Raw genomic sequence first — 20,019 nt, 5'->3', positions numbered from 1 at the left:
TGACAACTCCTCGCCGGCTATGCCAACGGGATGGATCAATTAGTGCCTTCCCCGAGCTCCTGAGGAGCCAAGGGCATGCAAACAAGGAGAGGGTGAGGGGAAAGATTGAGTTACTTCGTCCCCTCCGCCTGCACTGATTTGTACACTAACCACACATAGCAGAATCAGGGCTACCGAGACAGAGAAATTGATGTGAAAAATAGTCCGTCCTCAAATCATTAAAGGACGACATGATAATGTTATCTCTTGCTACGAGGCAAATCAAAGCCTTGAGAGTTCCTTCCGTGCGACAGGAATCATTGCAGTGGGGACACGTGGCAGCTCACTCTGTGCAGGCAGTGGAGTGCAGTGGAGGGCACGGCCAAAAACTGGTCCCCTGCACCTCCTGGCTCTGCCCTCCCCCTCTACTCGGATTGTACCACAGTCAGCATCACCTCCTGGCATTTAAGATGGAGCATGCTCACTGCAGAGGGGATTTTCAGCTATGGATCAATTCCCAGGGGAATCTGCATCGGGAATCTGTGAAACGTAATTAAGAAAAGCAAATTTATTAGCCATAAGCTCTGATTTTTTTTGTTTTGGTTTGGTTTTTTTATGAAGAAGGTGGCACTTTTCTTCTGGGCAACTTGCAAATCAAAAATAAAAAGCTGAAAACTCCCTCTCTGCTCAGTGCTCAGCCTCCTTCATCAGTTCAGGCTCCGCTCAAAGAGTTTGGGATGTGGAATTCAAGCCCTGCCTGCAGGCGGTCAGTGAAATAAACCCTTATGGAGAGGCGGCTGCTGGCAGAGCATCTCCAACCTGGGACACCCCTGATAACCAGGACACCACACCACGAACTGCTGCCTTGGCTCCCCCCAACTCCCTTCAGCCTCACAGCCTGCTCCTGGCACTGCACAGCACCAAAGAGGACCAAAACACAGAAGACAACGTGGAAGATCAAATGGAAACGTTCGCTTTTGGTTCCCTTGGTACTCCTGCGCGGGGAATGTGATTAGACTGTCCTTATCTTGGTGGGAACAGTTGTTAGCAATAATGAAATCATCCAGTCCTTTTCTTTTTGAAATCCAGCCACATCCTTTGGCTCCAGGAAACAGGGGCAGTGACATGTGCTGTTTTCATAAAAAGCCACAAGACAACATATTTCATCGCAGTAAATTCCCTTCCCTCAAGTGAAGAGAGAAGGAGAGAGGTTTCAAGGACAAGAAAAGTTTCAGCCAAATGAAAGGGCTGAGCTGAACTTCTGCTCATCTGACACTTCCCAAGAAGTTGGCTCTTCACAACCTGAAGAAGTTTGGATGACGACAACCCTTGCTGCCTTTGTCTCTCTCCTTCTGCCTCAGCTCCTGTGAGGATAACAGGAATCGTGCATTGAATTTCCCAGCCGACACGAACTCCAAGAGGATGACTCTCTACGAGGGAAAGCCCAGCCTCTGGAGGACGGACACTCCACTCCACATGTCAGCCAAGAATCCAAGGAGGACTCATGCCAAAACCTCCACATGTTTCTCCCAACAACTACTCGTGACCTGCTTGGAGTCACAAATACTCTTGCCAGGCTGTAGATCAAGCCAAACTCATCCTCACTTCATCCCCTTGGACTCTTCTCCAGCCCCAGACCCAAATTCCCTGCTGGGCCTTCCTCTCAGCCAGAGGTCAGCCCAGAGGGTGACAGAGGACCACATCGGGTGGACGACACACGTCGCGACTCAGCACCTGAATTAACCAGGCCCCATCCTGTGCCGCCTCCTAATTAGCGGGCAGGATTTTAGCGTCCTCCGGTCCTTGGCTGAGTCCCCCCTTCCCTCTGCTCCTCGCTTATTCTGTTCACTGAACTAATTGCCAAGCGCCTGCACCCTGGGTGTCTGCTGCTGTTGGAGAAGATTAGTATTTTTACAGAGGGGGAAAAGAAAAAGATTAAAAAAAAAGATTGTGTTTTTTAAAGCAGATGAAAGGAGAGCCCAAGGAGATGTGCATTTGACTCTCAAACATGCTCCTTCAAGTCTCCCTCAGCAGTACTTAAAGGCGTTTCCAAAGCAAGACTTTATGAATGCTAAATGAACCCGGCGCCTTGTTCCTCTGCCACAAGAAAAGAAAAAAAACTTATCTTTTATATACAATATTTCCTTTATGGCTGACGCTGCGCATCGTGTGTCGCTACTACCGGCCCCACTTCAGACACCGATGCTGACCTTCACAAAGTCACAGGGACACCACCGGCTCCCCAGGCTGGAGCAACACACAGCTGGGCAGGGGTCAGGGAGCCTGGCTGGATCCAGGCAGCCACAAATGGATTCATCTGCTGCTCTCCAGGAAGGATGAGGTGAGACCACCACAAATGGGGAAATGTTCCAAGTCTTGTTTTCCGTCGCCATGATCTCGCGCGACCCAGCCAAACCGAGGATGTTGGTTGGTGTATCACCCTCCAGAAAGGTTTCTCAGGATGCAGCCTGGTCAAGATGGGATGGGGAATGATGAACCAAGAGGGAAAGAGCAGCAGCCCAGCAAACCAGACAGACACAGGAGAAAACACCCTCTGACTGTCCAGCCCTGAACACCATCTGTACCAGCACCTCTACGTCACCAAGTGGTGCTGGCAGGGTCCTCGTCTGGGTGGCCAGCACCCAAATTCTCCCCGATCCCAAAAAGGACAAGGAAAAGCACATCAGTGCATCCAAACACCTTTGGCCATCTGGGTTATCAAGTCAAGGCCACCCAACTCTTTTCCTAACGGAGCAAACAGCCCAACCCAGTGCCAAGACTGACCCCGGCACCCTCACTGTGCAGATCTCCAGCAGGACCACTTCTCACTACCTGAGAAATGAGAAAGAAGTGCTTTTAGCTTTGCATAAAACACTCTTAAGAAGCTGGTCCATGCTCTTAGGAAATCACCCACCTAAAGGAAGTCTTGGGAGATTTAATTAGCTGCAGTGTCTGCTGTTTGAGCTTGTTAGGTGCTATATAATTGCTAAATATTATTATTATCTCTGCAGGTACAGCAGTTTGTTAGGATAATGATAGTGATTGACGTTTCCCTGGCATCTTTCATCCCAACCAGATCCCATTTTACTCTATTATAAGACACTTGTTCTGCCTTGACTCTCCATATGTCTCCAAACTGTCAACAGGATCACAACCAGCTCAGCGTTGCCAAAAGAAATAAAGGCAAAGTGGCTCATGGAAGTTCACAGGATGTATCACAAGCCGAGCCAGTTCAACTTCATGCTCAAGAACTCAAGTTGCACAGGCAGGCGTGGTATAGACAGAGATACACGGGCTCCCCTTCAACGTCAACATGGAGCAAAGCTGCAAGAAGTGGTCCTGGAAGCCACCACAGCTCCCAAAAACATCCCTTGTCCATCCCCATCCCCTTTTCCTGGCAAGCAGCAGTGGGTGCCATAACCCAACCACCACTATGAAAAATATATCCCAGGGACAGCAAAGCAGAGGGGCCACCGAGTGATTAATGGGAGACTATCAGTTTGGGATAGGTCTCTAAATTCTCATTAAGTCAGGTGCTGAGGCATCGCACATTAATCCAGAACATTTCCCCTTCGGCCCAAACAAATAAATAACTCGTGTATAATTCAGGGAGAACTGGGTGGAGCCATCTCTCCCCCTCTCTCCGTCTCTTTCCAACTAACCAGTGAATAAAACATCGCCCACAAATCTATTAGGCTAATTTTAAATCCTGACAATTTAGCAGCACTTCAGCAAGATAAGAGCCATTTATTAAAAGCCACAGTTCATTAAGCCAAATGCTGCTGGCGTATTTACTCAGAGAAACGGGGCTGGGCTCGGCTCTCACCCAGACCAGAAGTCTCCAAAGGAGCAGGAGTGATCCTATTTCACTCACAAAGAGAGGCCAGCATGAACCTTCGCCCACCTCAAGCACACGTGGGGCTGCACATGCTGCCCACCGAAGGAACTGGGTGTCCGTGCTGCCTTCTCCTCTCTTGGACGAACGCAGAGCAGAAGTCCTGGGATGCTCTGCAGGTTTGTCACCCAGAGCTATGGCAAGTCCCCCACAGCTCACATGGGGGCACGCTTTGCACCACCACACCATGGGGCGGTTCCCAAAAGGATCAACACCCCAATCTGGATCAGGATTGCGCCACTTTGGAACCATGCAAGCACAGATCAGCTCTGGAGAGGGATGGTTGCTGCCAACCCCGAGCCAGGAGAGGGCTATCAAAGAGGAGCTGCTGCTTGCCAAAGGTACCGGATTGCACCCGGAGCTTTCCTTCCTCCAAGCTGCCTCTTGACATCTCTGCTGATGCCCTCTGCTGTGCCTGGGCACCAGACCATGACAGGGGGTGCTTTGGGACACACAGAAAGGGCTGGAGGCTTCCAGGGCACTGGCAGGAAAGAGATGGGCTCGCCAGAGGGAGCAGCCCTGCTCTCTGGGAACTGGGATCTTTGCTAACCTTCACAAGGGATGACTTCACATTTAGCTGCTCCGCCCAAAACCAAGACACCACAACCTGTAAAGCCAAGCTATGCATGAGCCCACCTCAGACCTACAAAATTTGCCCAGCGAAGATGTGCCCGAGCACAACCTGGCAGAGCAGACGTGGCCTCAGCAAGCTCTGTGCCAGCAGGGATGAGCTTATTCCACTTGGGAACCACGTGGCACATGGAACCAGAGGATTTTTAAGGTCGCTTGCAAACCCAAGCCATTGCAGGATTCTCTGATCCTGTGGCTCCCAGCGGCACAGGAAGGAGCGATGGTGAGGGGCTCCGTGGTACCCGGGACGCAGCCAGCAGGGAGGGAGCTGTGCCAGCATCGCTGCGAGGAGCCGGCGGCAGAGGGCAGTGGAGAAATCCCATCTGGCAGAGTTTGTGAGTGTAATTCATTCCAGCGGGAGACATCCAAGAGACTTTATCAAGTGCAATTGTCCCACTGCGCCTTTCACCTGCACACACTTGCAAGACAGTCTGGAGTGACTACAGAGTATCCCTTTACAGTCAGAGCTGAAAGGAGCATTATAAAGGTGAATTAACATTTAAAAAGAACGTAAAAAACCCAGAGCTGTTCTAATGATGATTAATGGGAAGCTATAAGGGAGGCCGTGACCTCCTGGTGTCATTAAATGGATTGGCAGGTTTCTGAGCATTAATTATAAATAGCCACAGGAGTTTGAGTGCTTAGCAGAACGATGATAAATCCATGACACAGGCACAGGGACAAGGAGCCAGGAGCATGGGGGAACACGTGCCCGTGTGTGCACGCACACGGCTGGGCGTGCAAAGGAACGTGGGTTTGCACGTGTGTCACACACAGGAAAGAGGCAGGGAGCCAAAAAAAGGTGGAAATGAGTCTATGTGAGGATACTGCTGTGTTTGGGTGGATAGAGAAATGGGTAAATGATAAATTAGGCACTGCCAGTCAATCACGTTTTCTAAATGTTTTATATCCCAAAAGCTATAAAAGCAATATTCCTTTCTGGCCTTATTGGAGCCATTTCTGGAAGGCAATCACATCTGTTTCCTCGGGGATTTGAGCTGAACTGTGCCTTGGCTTTTTTTTTCCCTTGCCTTTTTTTTCCCCTCCCCTTTCTATTTACTCTCTAGCCTGTTACCAAAGCAGGGTCAGAGCATGCATACAAATAGGGAGGAGGAGTGAAAAACAAACAGCCCTGAACCAGTGATGAACAAACAAAAAGTGGCTGCAAACTTCTCATGGCAAAGCCACAGCTCCAGTAATCAGGGGCCACACAGATTTTGGGTCAGGAAGCTCCCATGTTGGCATTTCCTTCAATTCAATGTGCATTATTCCACAATTTCACTGATATTATGGAGATCTGCATCCTGGGGCACTGCTGTGCATCGCCTCGGAATTGCTGAGCCACCCAGCCTGCCTGGGATTTGCAGCGTCCCACAGTTCTCTTCCAAGAGCCCTTGGAGAGATGCTCATGGATTAAAGCCCAAATCCCTCTCCGCATCCCACAGGGGCCCAGAGCTGCAGCCACAGAGGCACATTGGCTCCCTAAAGCAGAAGGTGGGGTTTCTGCAGGAGTTCCTCGGAAAGAGAGGATCAGCAAAGGGTCAGAGCCCGCCGATGGAGGGTCGGAATAAACACGGGATGAACGGAGCGAGGACCTCGGGCTCGTTAATGAGCTCTGCCCGAGAACCACAGCGACTGCAGAGGGGGAGAGCTCCTCTCGCTGCCAATGACAAGAACAAAAGGCTCCGGGTGAGATGCCAAAGGGACAGTCCCATCCCCGGGCATCCAGACACCCCCTTAGCATTCAGGACAGAGGCTGGAGGTCCCAGACCTGGCACAGCTCTGCACCAGCAGCCACATCCCATCACCCAGCTGAGACAGCAGCCCCAGCATCCAACCGTGGGGCATTTCCACTGGGATTGGGATCCTCATTTCCTCCAGCACCTCTCTGAGCCGCTGTTTTGGTTTCTGCCCACTCCATGGGGAAGCAAAAGCACAAGCCAAAATCCTGCCCCCATCACTGAAATTTAAGATATTCCTGTTTAGATTTAAGTCTCATTACCATGCTGGGCCCTCCTGTATTATTTCAACTGATTGGAATATGGTGGCAAAGGAATAAGTTCTCCATACAATTTTCTTCCGATCCTATTAGTTGCAATACAATTACAGTGAATACATCAATTCTTCGTCCCAGCAGCTCCTGGAAAGAACCACCTATTAAAAGCTGGCTTATTAATGGAATTGTACATCCAGGATTAATCGGGCCACGTTGGCCATTTCCATTTCTCACTCCACAAGTGCTTTTGTTTGCTTAATAGGCTGAAGTAACTTGAGAATGACACAACTTAGAGCTTCCCCCATTTGCTCTGCATATCGCCAGCAAATTTAATATCACCTTCCTCGCCAGCGTCTCTCCAGGATAAAACCTGGCACGTGCTGCCAAGGAAATGCTCACTGCAGGGTGGGGAACCAACAAGGGGAAACTCCTCATTGATCCAAGGCTTTAAACCCAAAGGGAAATGGCAACACCAAAAAAATTTGCCAAAGCCTGCTGGATGAGAGCCACTGGAATATCATCCCATGAGCAGTTCAAAAGCTTCCCAATGCCCCTAAGAGCATCACCCCCTGCCCAATTTGATGTGGGGGGGGTCTCCTCCAACCTTCCAACCCTGGGAAGCCCCAGCCAATCCCAACCACGGGCCGCCAGTCCCATTCCCCAGCATCATCCCTGCACTTGGAAGCAAGGACGCTGTTTCCCAGCACAGATATTCCTGTGGCAGCAAAGTCACTGCATGTTGAAGCACAGTAATACAGTATGACTTTTCCCTTTAATGGAATTTTTCTAGCCCACTAGGAAAAAAAAGACTCCATTAGCCATACTACAAAGGCTCCTACTTATTAGTATTTTAGAACAGTGGCAAAAACATTTCTTGAATCTAATTATTGCTGACAAATATGAAAATTGAAATCAAAGTTAAATTTTCAGCTACAGTGCCTCATTCGGCCGCGGCTCGCCCTCTCCCGACGATTGCATCAACACATTTATTCTGCTGAGCAGGCTCCCAGATTGGGCCCCCCATTCCCTGCAGCCCACCCCTCCATCTTCGGAGGCATTAACTCTGACATATTCATCTCAACAGCCGGGCCACGGAACCAACTTCATGTTTACCAGCTGTACGCGGCCGACGGATCAGAGCGAGGCTTCCAGGGGCTGGTGAAGAAGGGAACAGAGATTGCTGCTTGAGGAAGAAGGGAATAGGACTTGCTGCTTTTTTAATTTTTCCTCATTTTTTTAAAATTTATTGTTATTTATTTCCAACTTCGCTGTCTCCCATCCCCTCCCAACCTCATCTCCTAAAGGGTGATTTTGAATTCCACAAGACAGAGGACGTGGAAGGGAGGGGAGAATGGAGAGAGGGGGGAAATAAGGAAAAAAAAAAAAGCCTTGTCAACATATTTCCTTTCTCCTACCTCCCCCCAACATACTGTAAAAATCAATCCCCTTTGTCATTTTGCTCTGCTTGTGTGAATGTTTAATGGCTGTCGAGGGAGATAATGATTGCTGCTAGGAAATTCATTTCAGATTTGCTATTTATAAAGTACTTGGTGCTCAGGTGGGAAATTAACATAAGGAAGGGGGAAAGGGACCAAACCAGGGTAAAAAAGCAGCAGGAGAGGAGGGATGAGATGCTGCAGGGCTGGTTGGAAGGGGATGGGGCCCAAAGAGAATCTGCATCTGGTCCCATCTCTCCTGGGACAGAGGGAAAAGGTTTGCATGGAGCAAGGATGGTTCTGCCAGCCCCTTCCCAGCACCCACCCGTGGATGCAAGGACACAGAGCCAGGATTATCCCTCTAAGTGCCTGGGGGCTTTCGGAGCCAGCAGTGCTCCTCACACACCATCTCCCAAAACCCAGACCACCAGCCCCAGCACCACCAGTGGTCTGTGCCCCGGCTCCCCCTCCAGCCCCTCATCCCTCTGCATTGACCCCAAACCTCCTCTGAGTTCCCTCTCCCCTCAAAGCCCATCCACCTGTTGCCACATGTGGGATTTTTGAATCCCAAGGGGATTCCCATCTGCGGTACAGCCGGATCCCGCAGCACGAACGCCGCCGTTGAGTTGCTAATTCCTCGTCTCAGAAGTTGTTTTTCACTTTCTGATTTTTCAATAATAGGCTTGGTGTGAATCCCTTAAGCTTCCGAAATAAGCTGAAAAACGCTTTTCCAGCCATTTACATAAACACAAGTGGATCAGAAGGAATAATCATAGTTTATGCATTATTTGGGGGCTTTGGAGATGGTTTCTAATGTGGTGTCAGGTTTTGAAGCCTAAAACATACAATGGGAAGCGTTGACATGCAGAAAAGCAGCACAAAAAGTAAACAATAAATAATACACGTTTTTTCAGTGTTGTCTTCAGTGACAAGGCAGTTTTGGCTCCACCACTACCCCGGCCTCTAATGGATCATGGATCCTGCTCCTCGCCAGCTTTGTTCCAAAAAGGGCTTCATTAAGAGAGATGTCACTCATCCTAAATCCAAATTCACCTCGTGCCAGCCAGCCCTGCCACTCTCCTGTGCCTTGGCCCGCTATCAGAAACCCCAGTGCTGGCTTTGGGAATTGACTTTGGAAAACTAAAAGTCTAACGGAGGCACCCTCTGATCTCTAAATACCATCTGTCCTGTAGAAAGGGAATAAAAGCTAAAAACACCCAAACCAACCCAGCAGCGTAGTGCTATTCACCAGATAACTGCTCTAAGAGAGGAAAAAAGCCCCAAACACTAAAAAAGAGAGAGAATATTATGGTATTAATGAACCTTGCTTTGCTCTGAGGGCCCGTCATGCTTCCAGTGAGGCGGGTCAGGTTTGGCTTTCAAACCAGTTCTTTAAATCAAGAATTCAGTTTCTGGGAAAATGGAAACATTAGCAAAGGATCTGTTTTGAAGAAATAACAATACAAAACGGAACAAGGCTGGAGACTCCAGGCTCTTTGATTCCGCTGGAACGTGGCCTTTGGAGCTCTTTTTTTTTTTTTTTGTTTGAAATCACTTCACAACTTTGTACATAAAGCTTCGGTGAGCTCCGAAGAAAATGCTTCAAAATACATCCCTTACTTTTCCCAGAATTTACTCTCACTGGGAATCTGTGATTGTTCTTTTTTATTTCGCTTTTTGGAATTAGAAAAACCTGAAACATTCTGCTTCGTTTCTAATATTACACGATTTCCTGTGGCATTTCCCACTCCTTAGCAGCTGCTCTCTCCCACTGTGAGTCACTGGAGGACGTGAACCCCACAGACTGAGCATCGGTGGTTTTCCAACCTAAATCGGGGTTTCCCAGGATCAGCAATGTGCAAGGAAAAGACACCATCCCCTCAAGGCCAGGCTGGACAGGGCTTGGAGCAACCTGGGACAGTGGAAGGTGTTCCTGCCCGTGGCAGGGGGTGGAATGAGATGAAATTTAAGCTCCTTTCCAACCCAAACCATTCTGGGATCTCTTTCTGTGATTTCCCAAAAAGTCCCTGCCAAGAACCCGCTCCCATCCTTCCTCCAAGCCAGGCCCAGCACTGCTCCAGCAGCGAGCACCTGGCACGAGCCACAGCTCACCAGTGCATAGAGGTGAACCTTCCATCCACCTCTACAGGGCCCTCCGTGCTGTGCTGGGACTTTTCACTCTGGCAGCACCTCCAACCCCCTTATCCCCGTGGGAGGGCAGAGGGTTCCATGCCAACTTCCAGCAGCGCTTTAGAAGGGATACTCCAGCCATGAGGAATTCAGGCGTGGTGGATGCCTGGAATCCTGACTTCCCCATACAGCTGCTACCAAGCATTTCAGAGTCAAGGCTCCTTTTTTTGACTGCCCTGATTAGTAAGCAAAGCATGAGGGAGGTGGAGGAAGGGAAAGTAGGAGTGTGGGGGGGGGGGCAAGAATGCCAAGAACCAAACACTGTCTTTAGTGGGAACAGTCAACAGGACAAGGGGGCCAAGGGGTCAGTTAATTTACAACAGCTTTCAGCATCAGACATATTAACTGTGAAGCGCATCAAAAATCCATGCTCTCCCTCCTGGCAGCAGATAACAGAGCCCGGCTAGGCAGCACCTCTGATTTATTATTAACCAGGAGCAAGGTGCGTGCCTGGGGAGGAGGAGGGAGGGAGGGTAGGAGGGAGGTGGCCAGCCCCTCTCGGCTGCCAGCCACAGCTCCAAGCAGCCACAGCTCCAAATGGGAGCACGAGGGACGCGACGCCTGCAGGATGCACCCATGGAAGGGCTGGAGGGATTGGGGTGCCCCAAGGGGTGCAGTGACAAAGGGATCACTCTTTGTAATCCCGGTTTTTCATAGAATCCCGGAACGGCTGGGCTTGGGAAGGCACCTTAAAGCTCATCTCGTTCCAGCCCCTGCTGTGAGCAGGGACACCTTGCACTAGCCCAGAGTGCTCCAAGCTCCGTTCACACTTGGACACTTCCAGGAATGCAGCAGCCACAGCTTCTCTGGGCACCCTGTGCCAGGGCCTCACCACCCTCACAGCCAAGAATTCCTTCCCAATATCCCATCTATCCCTGTCCTCTGGCAGTGGGAAACCACCCCTTTCCTTGTCCTGTCCCTCCATGTCTTGTCCCCAGTCCCTCTGCAGCTCTCCTGGAGCCCCTTTAGGCCCTGCAAGGGGCTCTGAGCTCTCCCTGGAGCCTTCTCTTCTCCAGCTGAACAATCCCAGCTCTCCCAGACTGGTTTTTGCCTATAAAAGCTACTAAAGGCTTGAAAAAGCCATGTGCTGAGGTGTGGGTGCTGGCTGGCAGTGCAAGACAGCAGCATGGCTTAGATTTTCACTATAAAATCCCCAAATCTGGCACCTTGCTCATTTTGACTCCTGTTTGAAACCAAGAGCTCAACTCCAAGTCCAAGTCCCAGCTCCAAGCCTTTGCCTTGAACATCAGAGATGGATCAGTTTGGGTCCTGCTGAGTCTAACAGGAGATTTGTCACTGCCCATCAAAGGAGAATGACCAGTAATGCTTAAAAAATCCTACTTCCCCTCTTAAAAGCTCCTCTCCCTTCAACTGGAGAACAAGCAAGGAAAGTTTTGCCCTTTCTCACCACTACTGAAGTTTGGGAAGCAAAAACAAACACAAGTGAAGGTTTTTTCCTGATCCCCATGGCCAAATAGTTGCTCCTCACGTGGTGTTTCCCAGACTGAGGAAAGCTGAAGTCCACCTCCACTGTCTGACTGGAGCTGCCTGGGAAGAGCTCTCCCCATCCACTCTCTCCTGGTTTATCACAGAAAACACCAAGCCCTGCTCACTAACCTGACCTAGATCTGCCAACTGATCAATTTTTTCCCCATAGGGAAAAAATAAAATAGGGGGGAAATCACAATATGGGTATTTTTAAGTGAAAACTGCAAGAAAAATCTACAAAGCAGACACTTGTAATATCGAATGCACTTGTCTAGGGCGTAAGTCGAAGGAAGATGGAAAAACCACGAGCCAGGGTCACTGTGCTGGTCAAAATGCCTACATGGAGAAAGGAAAAGCAGTTTTTGCAAAAACACAAGGATATCCTAAAGCTGGTTGCAGCCTCCAGAGCATCCAGCACCAGTCTTGTAGAGAGGGATGGTCCCTAGGATGGTTCAGAAGTTTTGTTTTACCAGAGGAGGTTTTGTCCAAGCTCCCAGCTCCCACCTGATCCTCTCTGCTTATCAAACTGGTATTTATCTCCTTTTGACCCATGAGGCTCATCCCAAATGTGGCAAAGAGAGAGCAGTCCCACACCAACTTGGACTTCTACAGACCCCCCAAATCTGGCCCCTTTGCTCATTTGGGCCCCTGTTTAAAACCAAGAGCTCAACTCCAAGCCCAAGCTGCAGCTCCAAGCCTTTGCCATGAACATCTGAGACGGACGATTTTTCGCCTCCTCACGTACCCGCTGTAGAAGGCCACGGGCACCCTGCTCACGTGTGTTTTATGGCCAGTAAACAGCTGCATGCCCTGGAACATGTGTCAGCACTTATGGGACCTCATACGGCTCTAGTCCACCAGTGGGGCTCCTAAACCTGGTGTAGCTACAACACAAACCTACTCCAGCACGTATTCCCGTGCTCCAAGGTAACTCGTTACACACAAAGGAGTTTTGATTTCATTTTGATTTTTGTCTTTTTAAACTCTATCTCTTTCGATGGAGATCTCTTCATATCCACAGTGTAGAGCGACTACAACAGCTTTACTCCTCCTTGTACCCTGCCAATCCACTGCTGTGTAACCAGCTGAGTGCAGGGATGCTCCCAGGGAAGCAGCAGCAATCCACACATGGAAAACCCCACCGGCAACTCCATCACCCAAACCAAACTCCCAGGCCCCCTTCCAGCATTTTGGGCGCCATCCAGCATTTTGCACAATGCAGGTGCTTTCCAAAGGCCTGCTCGGGTTGCTGATTGCTCCAGCACATCTTAAAAATGTGCCAATTAATCCCAGAGCAGTGGCCTGATTTCCAGAGGTGCTGATACCTCCTCACAGCTCCGCTGAGAATCAACAGGAATGACAGATGTTCAGCCACGCTCCAAATCCAGCCATCAAGCAACCGGAGTGCATTCTCCTCCTTTTATGTACTGCATATAACTGGGTTATCTACTCATGTAGGTATTGATTATTACTGTTATTACCTATTAAATAGCTATTTTCTGCTGTTGGGGTGAATATCACGTTTTATTGACCCGCACGATAACTATTAACCACATCTAATATTTTTCCCAAGGACCAATAAATCCGGGCATTCACAAAAAGATGTCGATACATGTAATTTTTCTTATACACATTCATTAGTGCAATTACCTCCTGCACGAACTGCCAGGAGGTTTCCCCTCGCCCCTCCACCGAGAGAAAATCTTCCCAGAATGCGCAGCCCCAGCCCAGATTCCAAATCCTGCCCTTCCCGAGGGGAAGCAGCCAGCCTCTCCTCCCTGTGGATGTGTCTCTGGGTCAGATCCAGCCTTTCCATCACACACCAGCACAGCCTGTCTCAGTTTGGGAATTATCTGCATCCCAGCCACAGCGAACGAGCGAATAATTCTTTCGGATGAGGAACGCTCTGTGTAGGATGTTGACACATGCTATTATTTTACATACCTATTTCAGCTTGTATGCTTATTAGAATAAGGTCTTTATGCTAATTTGTAAATCAAATTCCCATAATTCTTGGCTTACTGATGCTAAAGGCCCAGCTAAATCTTCTATGACCTTTTAGCCTGGTTAATCCTTTTACGTGTGGCTGAGGGAAGAGTTTTCTTGTCTCTTCCACTCCCGAGTGCTGGGGTGGGATTTTTGCCTCTTCCTTACAAAATCCAGGTGGGCTGTGAGTCAGCGACATGGGGCACATGTGAGGCCACCCCTCTACTCTGAGCCAGGCAAAGGGGGAAGAGAAAACGCTGCTGCCTGGTCCCTGTGTAAAGATATTTTGGGTTTTCATCGCTGCTATTTAAAAATCAGACAGAAGACACAGAGCAAACACAATGAGAGCTGTGTTGCCAAATTGCCACTCATTTCCCGACGCCCGGGGCAATTCCAGCCCTCTGCAGCCTCCCCTCTTTCCGTCTCTTTTCCCAACTTGTGGCTGGACATTTTCGGGCTCCATTCACCTTGTGAGTCAGTGCAAAGGACACCTCCAGATCATTCCCGAGGGGATGCAGCATCCAAGCAATGCCCTGACCTCTCTCTCCAGCATCAACACCCAACAGCTCCCTTGATGTCCAACCCCGCCGGACATTCCAGGGCTCAGGGGGCTCCTTCCTGATGGACACAACGCTCAGCAGCTCCCATTTTAGGGCCACGGTTCCACAAATCCAACAGCGAATCTACAAAACCTGGAGGACCTACAGATGTTTGCACAAATGCAGGTGGTCAAACGCTTCTGAATTATCCCACTTCACGCTCCGCTTGCCTCTCAAGAACACTCACAAATCACTTTTCTTATTGTTTGTTTGGCTGGGAATAGGGAAATGACCTGGAGTATGGATGAACCACCGGAGAGGGCAGCACACATCTCTGGAGATACTTGAAGGAGATTTGTGCAAAACACACTTTTCCTGCATAACAATAATTTTCACATTTTCAAACACAAGCCAGCTCCAGTTCTGGACACCAAACGAGGGAGAAAACTTATGAATTCCAAAGACTACTGTGATTATCAGAAGAATTCATGAAGCAGAAGCACATTACTGCTGATTTTCAGCATTGCATACAAACCTAAATATTACCCTGGGGTTGAATGAACTCAAATTTCTCAAAACTCTCTTTAAAAGTTTGTGCTAAAATACAAAATTATTTGTAGGGTGTGTTTGGGGTTTTTTTAAATGACTCTTAAATAAAATTATGCAAGAAAAACTCCCAAGGGGACTCCTTCCCTCCAACAACGCAGCAACTCCCAGCCCAAAAAAGGCCCAAACTTTTTGCTGCCAAAGGCTGCCTTGTGCAGTATTTCACCAGCTCTCCACAGCTCTGCCCTGGGTCCTCCCCACACCGTGGAGCAATGTGGCTCCCTGCTTTTCCTCACTCCAGGAGTGACTCAGGGACTTCTGGCACCCACATCAGGTTCCTGCAAGGCAGGGAATTGGAGGGTTTGGGGCTTAGGGAGGCAGCACATTCCTCCCCACTGCTCTGCTGCCCAGGAGAATTTTAGAAAACCAACTACTTTTTGATCTGGAAGCTTTGATAGGAGCAGGGAGAGGAAGCAGGAGGGATGACCAGAGGCATGGAATAAGACTGCAAGGAAGCTAAGTCAGGAGCCCCAAAGCAAGCATTAAAAAATAATAAAATAATGAAATAATAAAATAAATGAAGCACAGATTCTGGGCAGGAGGAGTGAGGAGGGAAAGGGGCACCTTTATCCCTCCCGTGGGGAGCCCCGACCCTTCACACCCCAGCCGGGCTCCCTGCAGAGCTGGCAGCCAGGGGGGCCAGGGCTCGCAGCCCCGGGGAAGCCCCCGGGATGCAGGAATGCCGGCACGCCAAGCAGCACCAGCGGGAAGCAGCCACGCAGGGAGAAGGAGAGAGCTCGAGGAGGGAGAGCGGGAGGAAGGCGAAGAGGAGCGATGCCTCGGCGTGTGATGTGCATGTTAAACAGCCTGTGCCGGTCGATACCGCACGGGGGGCTCTCCCTCCGCAGGAGCGGGCCCGGCCTGCCCAGCAGAGAGAAGTTTGTGGTGGGAGACACCCAGGCACCATCTCTGCCCACACCGCAGCCCCCAGCCCCGCGCAGGCAGCCCCCAGCCCCACACAGGCTGGGCTTCCAGAGCCCACCCGAGCCTTGCTGCAGCGCACCTCGGCAGACGGGGGACGAGGCTGGGCTGGTTTGGACATTCCCAGCCTTCGGTGGGCACCTCGGAGCAGCGCTGAGGTAGCTGGATCCGGCTGTGGAGAAGGAGGCGCATTCACCCCCCCGGGGCGCATCCATCCTCAGGAGAACCCACGTTGTCCCCCCCCAGGAACGCCTGCATCCCCCCCGGGGTGCATCCGTCTCGCCCAGGAATACTCGCACGGCCCCGGGGGTGCATCCATGCTCCGAAGAATGCCCGCATCCCCCCCCCGGGGGTGCATCCATCTCCCCGAGAAGTGCCCACATCCCGCCCCGGAGCCCCGGGTCCCAGCCGCCCCCCGAGCACGGCGCAGCAGCCCCTGGCGCATCCCCCGGCGCATCCCCCTGCGCATCCCGAGCTCCCGCGGCGGCCCGGGGCAGGATGCGGCTCCATCCTCTCCTCCCATGGAGGAAACCCCGCTCCCACAGCCCCTCCAGATGGCTGAGAGGAGCCTAACGCGAGCTGACAGGCTCGGCGCTCCCGGCCAGATGGGGCTGGCTCCTGCCGCCTCTTCCCCCCTCCTTTTCCCATCGCTTTTTGCTCTTTTTTTTGCCTTGCACAGCCCCCCCCTCCCCTCCAAGCACCATCCCCCGGGTGCGGGGAGGCAGCCGTGCTTATCCGGGACAGACGGGAGAAGGACTTCCCAACTCCCAGCCCGGCGGGAGCGGGGCTGCACCGAGTTTTTCGGACGACCTTGCTGGAAAAGCAAAGGCGTGGGGGGAGCACAGAGGATCCCCGCCCTCCCCCCCCCCCCCCGCCCCCCAGCCTGTTGGATCATTGATCCTGCCAGAATTACGCTGGGATGGCAGAGTCCTTCTGCACCCGCAAAAATAATCAGGACGCCAGGGGAGAAGTGTCCCCCCCGCCAGCCCGGTGCACCGGGAATTCCTGCGCCGTACCCGCATCCGCACCCCCCGCAACTTCACAGCGGGCTGGGGACCCTTTCCCAGCTCTGTCCCTGCTCTGGAGGGATCCTCGTCCCCACTCTGGGGGGGATTCTCACCCCCCAGCCCCCTTCGAGGGTGCTGCCGTGGGACCGCGCATCCTCCGCCCGCCCGGGCTGCGTCCCCCGCGGCATTCCCTACCTTGGGAGAGGAGGAGCGCGGCCATCCCGGCGAAGATCACCCAAGAGACGGGGTGGTGCATTTTGGCCTGGGCCATCTTTTCCTCCTCCTTCCCCACTCACTGCCGGGCGGGGAAAGGTTTAAAATCCAGCGTTTCCCGGAGCAAAGCGCAGGAAGGGAGGCGGGGGGTGGGGGGGTAGGGAGGGGGGGTAAGGAAAAAGGAAGGGGGAAAAAAAAAAAAAAAAGGGAAAAAAGCACCGAAGGGTGGGGGAGGGGGGAAAAAAACCCAAAAGAAAAAAAAAGGGGGGGGAAGGGGGTCGGAAGGGGTTGCAGGTGCGAGGACAGGCGCTGCGTGCCCGCCGCTCCGGCCCGCACACGCCGCCCGGCTGCAACACGCCGCCGGCCGCGCACGCAGCCGCCCCCGCGCAGCACTCATTGGCTGCGGGGCCCCCCCGCGCCGGCACCCGCACCCCACCGGCACCGCACCCCCTAACCCCACCGGCACCCGCACCCCACTGGCACCGCACCCCCGACATCTGCACCCCCCTAAGCCCACCGGCACCCGCACCCCACCGGCACCCCCACCCCCGATATCTGCACCCCCCTAAGCCCACCGGCACCGCATCCCACCGGCATCGCACCCCCTAACCCCACTGGCACCGAACCCCACCGGCACCCCCACCCCCGACATCTGCACCCCCCTAACCCCACCGGCACCCGCACCCCCCTAACCCCACCGGCACCCACACCCCCGGCACCCCCCGGCACCCCCACCCCCGACATCTGCACCCCCCTAACCCCACCGGCACCCGCACCCCACCGGCACCGTCGGCACCCGCAGCCCCCAACTTCCCCCCGGCATCCACACGCCCAAACTGCCCCCCCCAGGCATCTGCTACCCCCCCCCCCCCAACCCCACCAGAACCTGCACCCCCCGGCACCTGCACCCCACTGAACTCCCCATCCCTCAGCACCCGCAGCCCCCAAACATCCCCCCGGCATCCGCCACCCCCTCCCCCACCTCAATCTGCATCCCCCCACTCCGGCATCCCACCAAACTCCCTGGCATCCAGCACCACCCGCACCCCCTTGGCATCCACATCCCCTACATTCCCCTGCCATCTGCACCCCCCCACATTTCCCCTTTAGCATCCACACACCCCTACAGCATCCTTGCAACCCCCTGCCCCATAGTTCTTTCCCACTGGGGAAGAGTGGTGAGGGTGAATCCCTCCTGGAGTGACAGCAGTGATGCTGTGACTCAGTTTCCCCACCTGCACGATGGTGGGAAGGATTCACACCCTCCCCTGGTGGGTCCCACCTGCCTGGCCCAAAAGGAAGAGGGGCACCTGCTTCTGGGGGCTGATGTCTGCAGGACAGCCCCAACAAACCCCTTCCCCTTTTACACCTAAACCCATGTGGAAATGGCTCTAAAAGCAAATTTAATAAGGAGAAACTCTTCAGTTTGGAGCAGAACTCTCCTTTTAGTCCAGATCAAGGGGTTTTTTCCATGCTGTAACCACGCTCATTTGATTCCTCACACCAAGCCCACCTCCTGCTCTGAGCAGCATCTGGGCCCCTTGGATCCAGCTTAGGATTGAACACGCTCCTGTTACTTCAGCTCCTTGCACATGCCAACTACTGGTCCCTATTTCACACCACCAGAAATAAAATAGGCTTTTCTCCAATTCAGGATTCCCAAACCAAACACATCTGTCCACACCACAGCCCAACATCAGGAGCATGACACTCACACGCCTACACAGAAAAGGTCCTTGAGACCAAAACCTTAAATTACTTCCATGCTTTGTCCAATAAAAAAGAATATCTGAGGCTCTGAACCCCAAGACACCCCTTTAAAACAACCTAAATAAAAAATATCACGTTAAATATTATTTTCATAAGTGATAGGGATGTCTCATTTCGTTGCTCGAGGTAACTCACAGCCCCTTCAAACAACATTATAGCCAGAAAAAAATGACAAAGAAGGGAAAAAAATTAAAGATATCCTGGCTTTTTGTATTTATGCCTCCTCAGAGGCTTCCAAAAATCTGAGCTGTTCACTTTGCAATTCAGAAGAAGACTCGGCTGCGAACTCTTGGAAATCCAACTGTGTTTCTATCTCTATCACCCGAGAGACTCTGCGAGTCACATCCAGGCCAGTCTTTCTGCTTCAGGAAGGTGACAAAGCACAGGTCCCTCTCCTCCAGCCCTATCAACAGCTCTGACAATGACTCAAATGTCAAACGTCAGGAGGGATTGGCAGCTCGGGCTGGATGTTCCCACCAGCCCTGTTTGATGCCTGCATGTCCCTGCCACCAGCCAGCCCAAGGGTCACCTGTCCCTAGCCATGGAGAAGATGCATTTCACCCGTCCCTGGGTGTTCCCCAACACCTCCCCTGCTGTGATCCATCAGTTTCCATGGGGGCTTGCCAAAAACGTGGCTGCTGTATAGCTGCAGGCTGACGCAGAGGGCCCTTTGCTCTCCTTCTTTCCCCTTCCCAAGGCTTGGTTCAATCCACAGACCTCAAAGAGGTCCAGTGGATCCAGAGCTCTCTACCACCACATCCTGGTACCACCACAAGCATCCTACACCCTGCCAGCGCCTCCACCACCTCCCAGCTCATTAGGACAGAGCTAACGAGCAGAGCAGCACTGATGACCCAGTCCCGGGCTGCACTCGTGGTGCAGCAGGATTCTTCACCAGGAGCAAATACAGGCTATGGGGTATTTAACCTTGTCCTATCCACCTCACGATGTCAGCGCTTGGAGCGCTCCTCCAGCACAAGCCCATCGCCGCCCCAGCCATCTCCAGCTGATGGAAAACCCTTGGAAAGGGGGAAGGACTCCTAACCCCAATGCCATCCCAACCTCTCCACTGCTTCTCCACCATCCCATCTGCATAAATTGCCTACAATAAGATGCCACGGAGCCATTTTTACCACCCTTGGCAACGCTCCTGCCTTTAACCCCAGCTTGCCGAGCCAGCGACGGTGCTCGGAGCAGCTGGAAGTGGTCGATTAGGTTAGTTTGGTTTATTACCAACACATTATGCTTTAAAAAACACAACTTCCCTGCCTGTTTGCCTAAGCAGGGAGAGCAGTTTCTAAGTCAGCCCTACGCAGTCACTGCTCTTCCTACAGATTTGCTCCATGCATTATTAATCCACACA

General features: G+C 52.1%; 1 protein-coding gene across 1 annotated transcript in view; it reads right to left on the bottom strand.

Moving 5' to 3' along the window:
* LOC125338382 (protein CEPU-1) overlaps positions 1-17,039 on the bottom strand; it is a 356,024-nt gene extending 338,985 nt beyond the window's left edge. The window contains exon 1 of the mRNA XM_048329065.1: positions 16,869-17,039. Within this exon, the coding sequence (XP_048185022.1) occupies positions 16,869-16,944 (76 nt within the window). The 5' untranslated portion in view covers positions 16,945-17,039. The remainder of the gene's footprint in view (positions 1-16,868) is intronic.
* Positions 17,040-20,019: the final 2,980 nt, after the last annotated feature.

Source organism: Corvus hawaiiensis, chromosome 25 (assembly GCF_020740725.1).
Source record: "Corvus hawaiiensis isolate bCorHaw1 chromosome 25, bCorHaw1.pri.cur, whole genome shotgun sequence".
In the NCBI taxonomy this organism is placed as follows: domain Eukaryota; kingdom Metazoa; phylum Chordata; class Aves; order Passeriformes; family Corvidae; genus Corvus; species Corvus hawaiiensis.
This window is presented reverse-complemented; position numbering and strand designations above follow the sequence as displayed.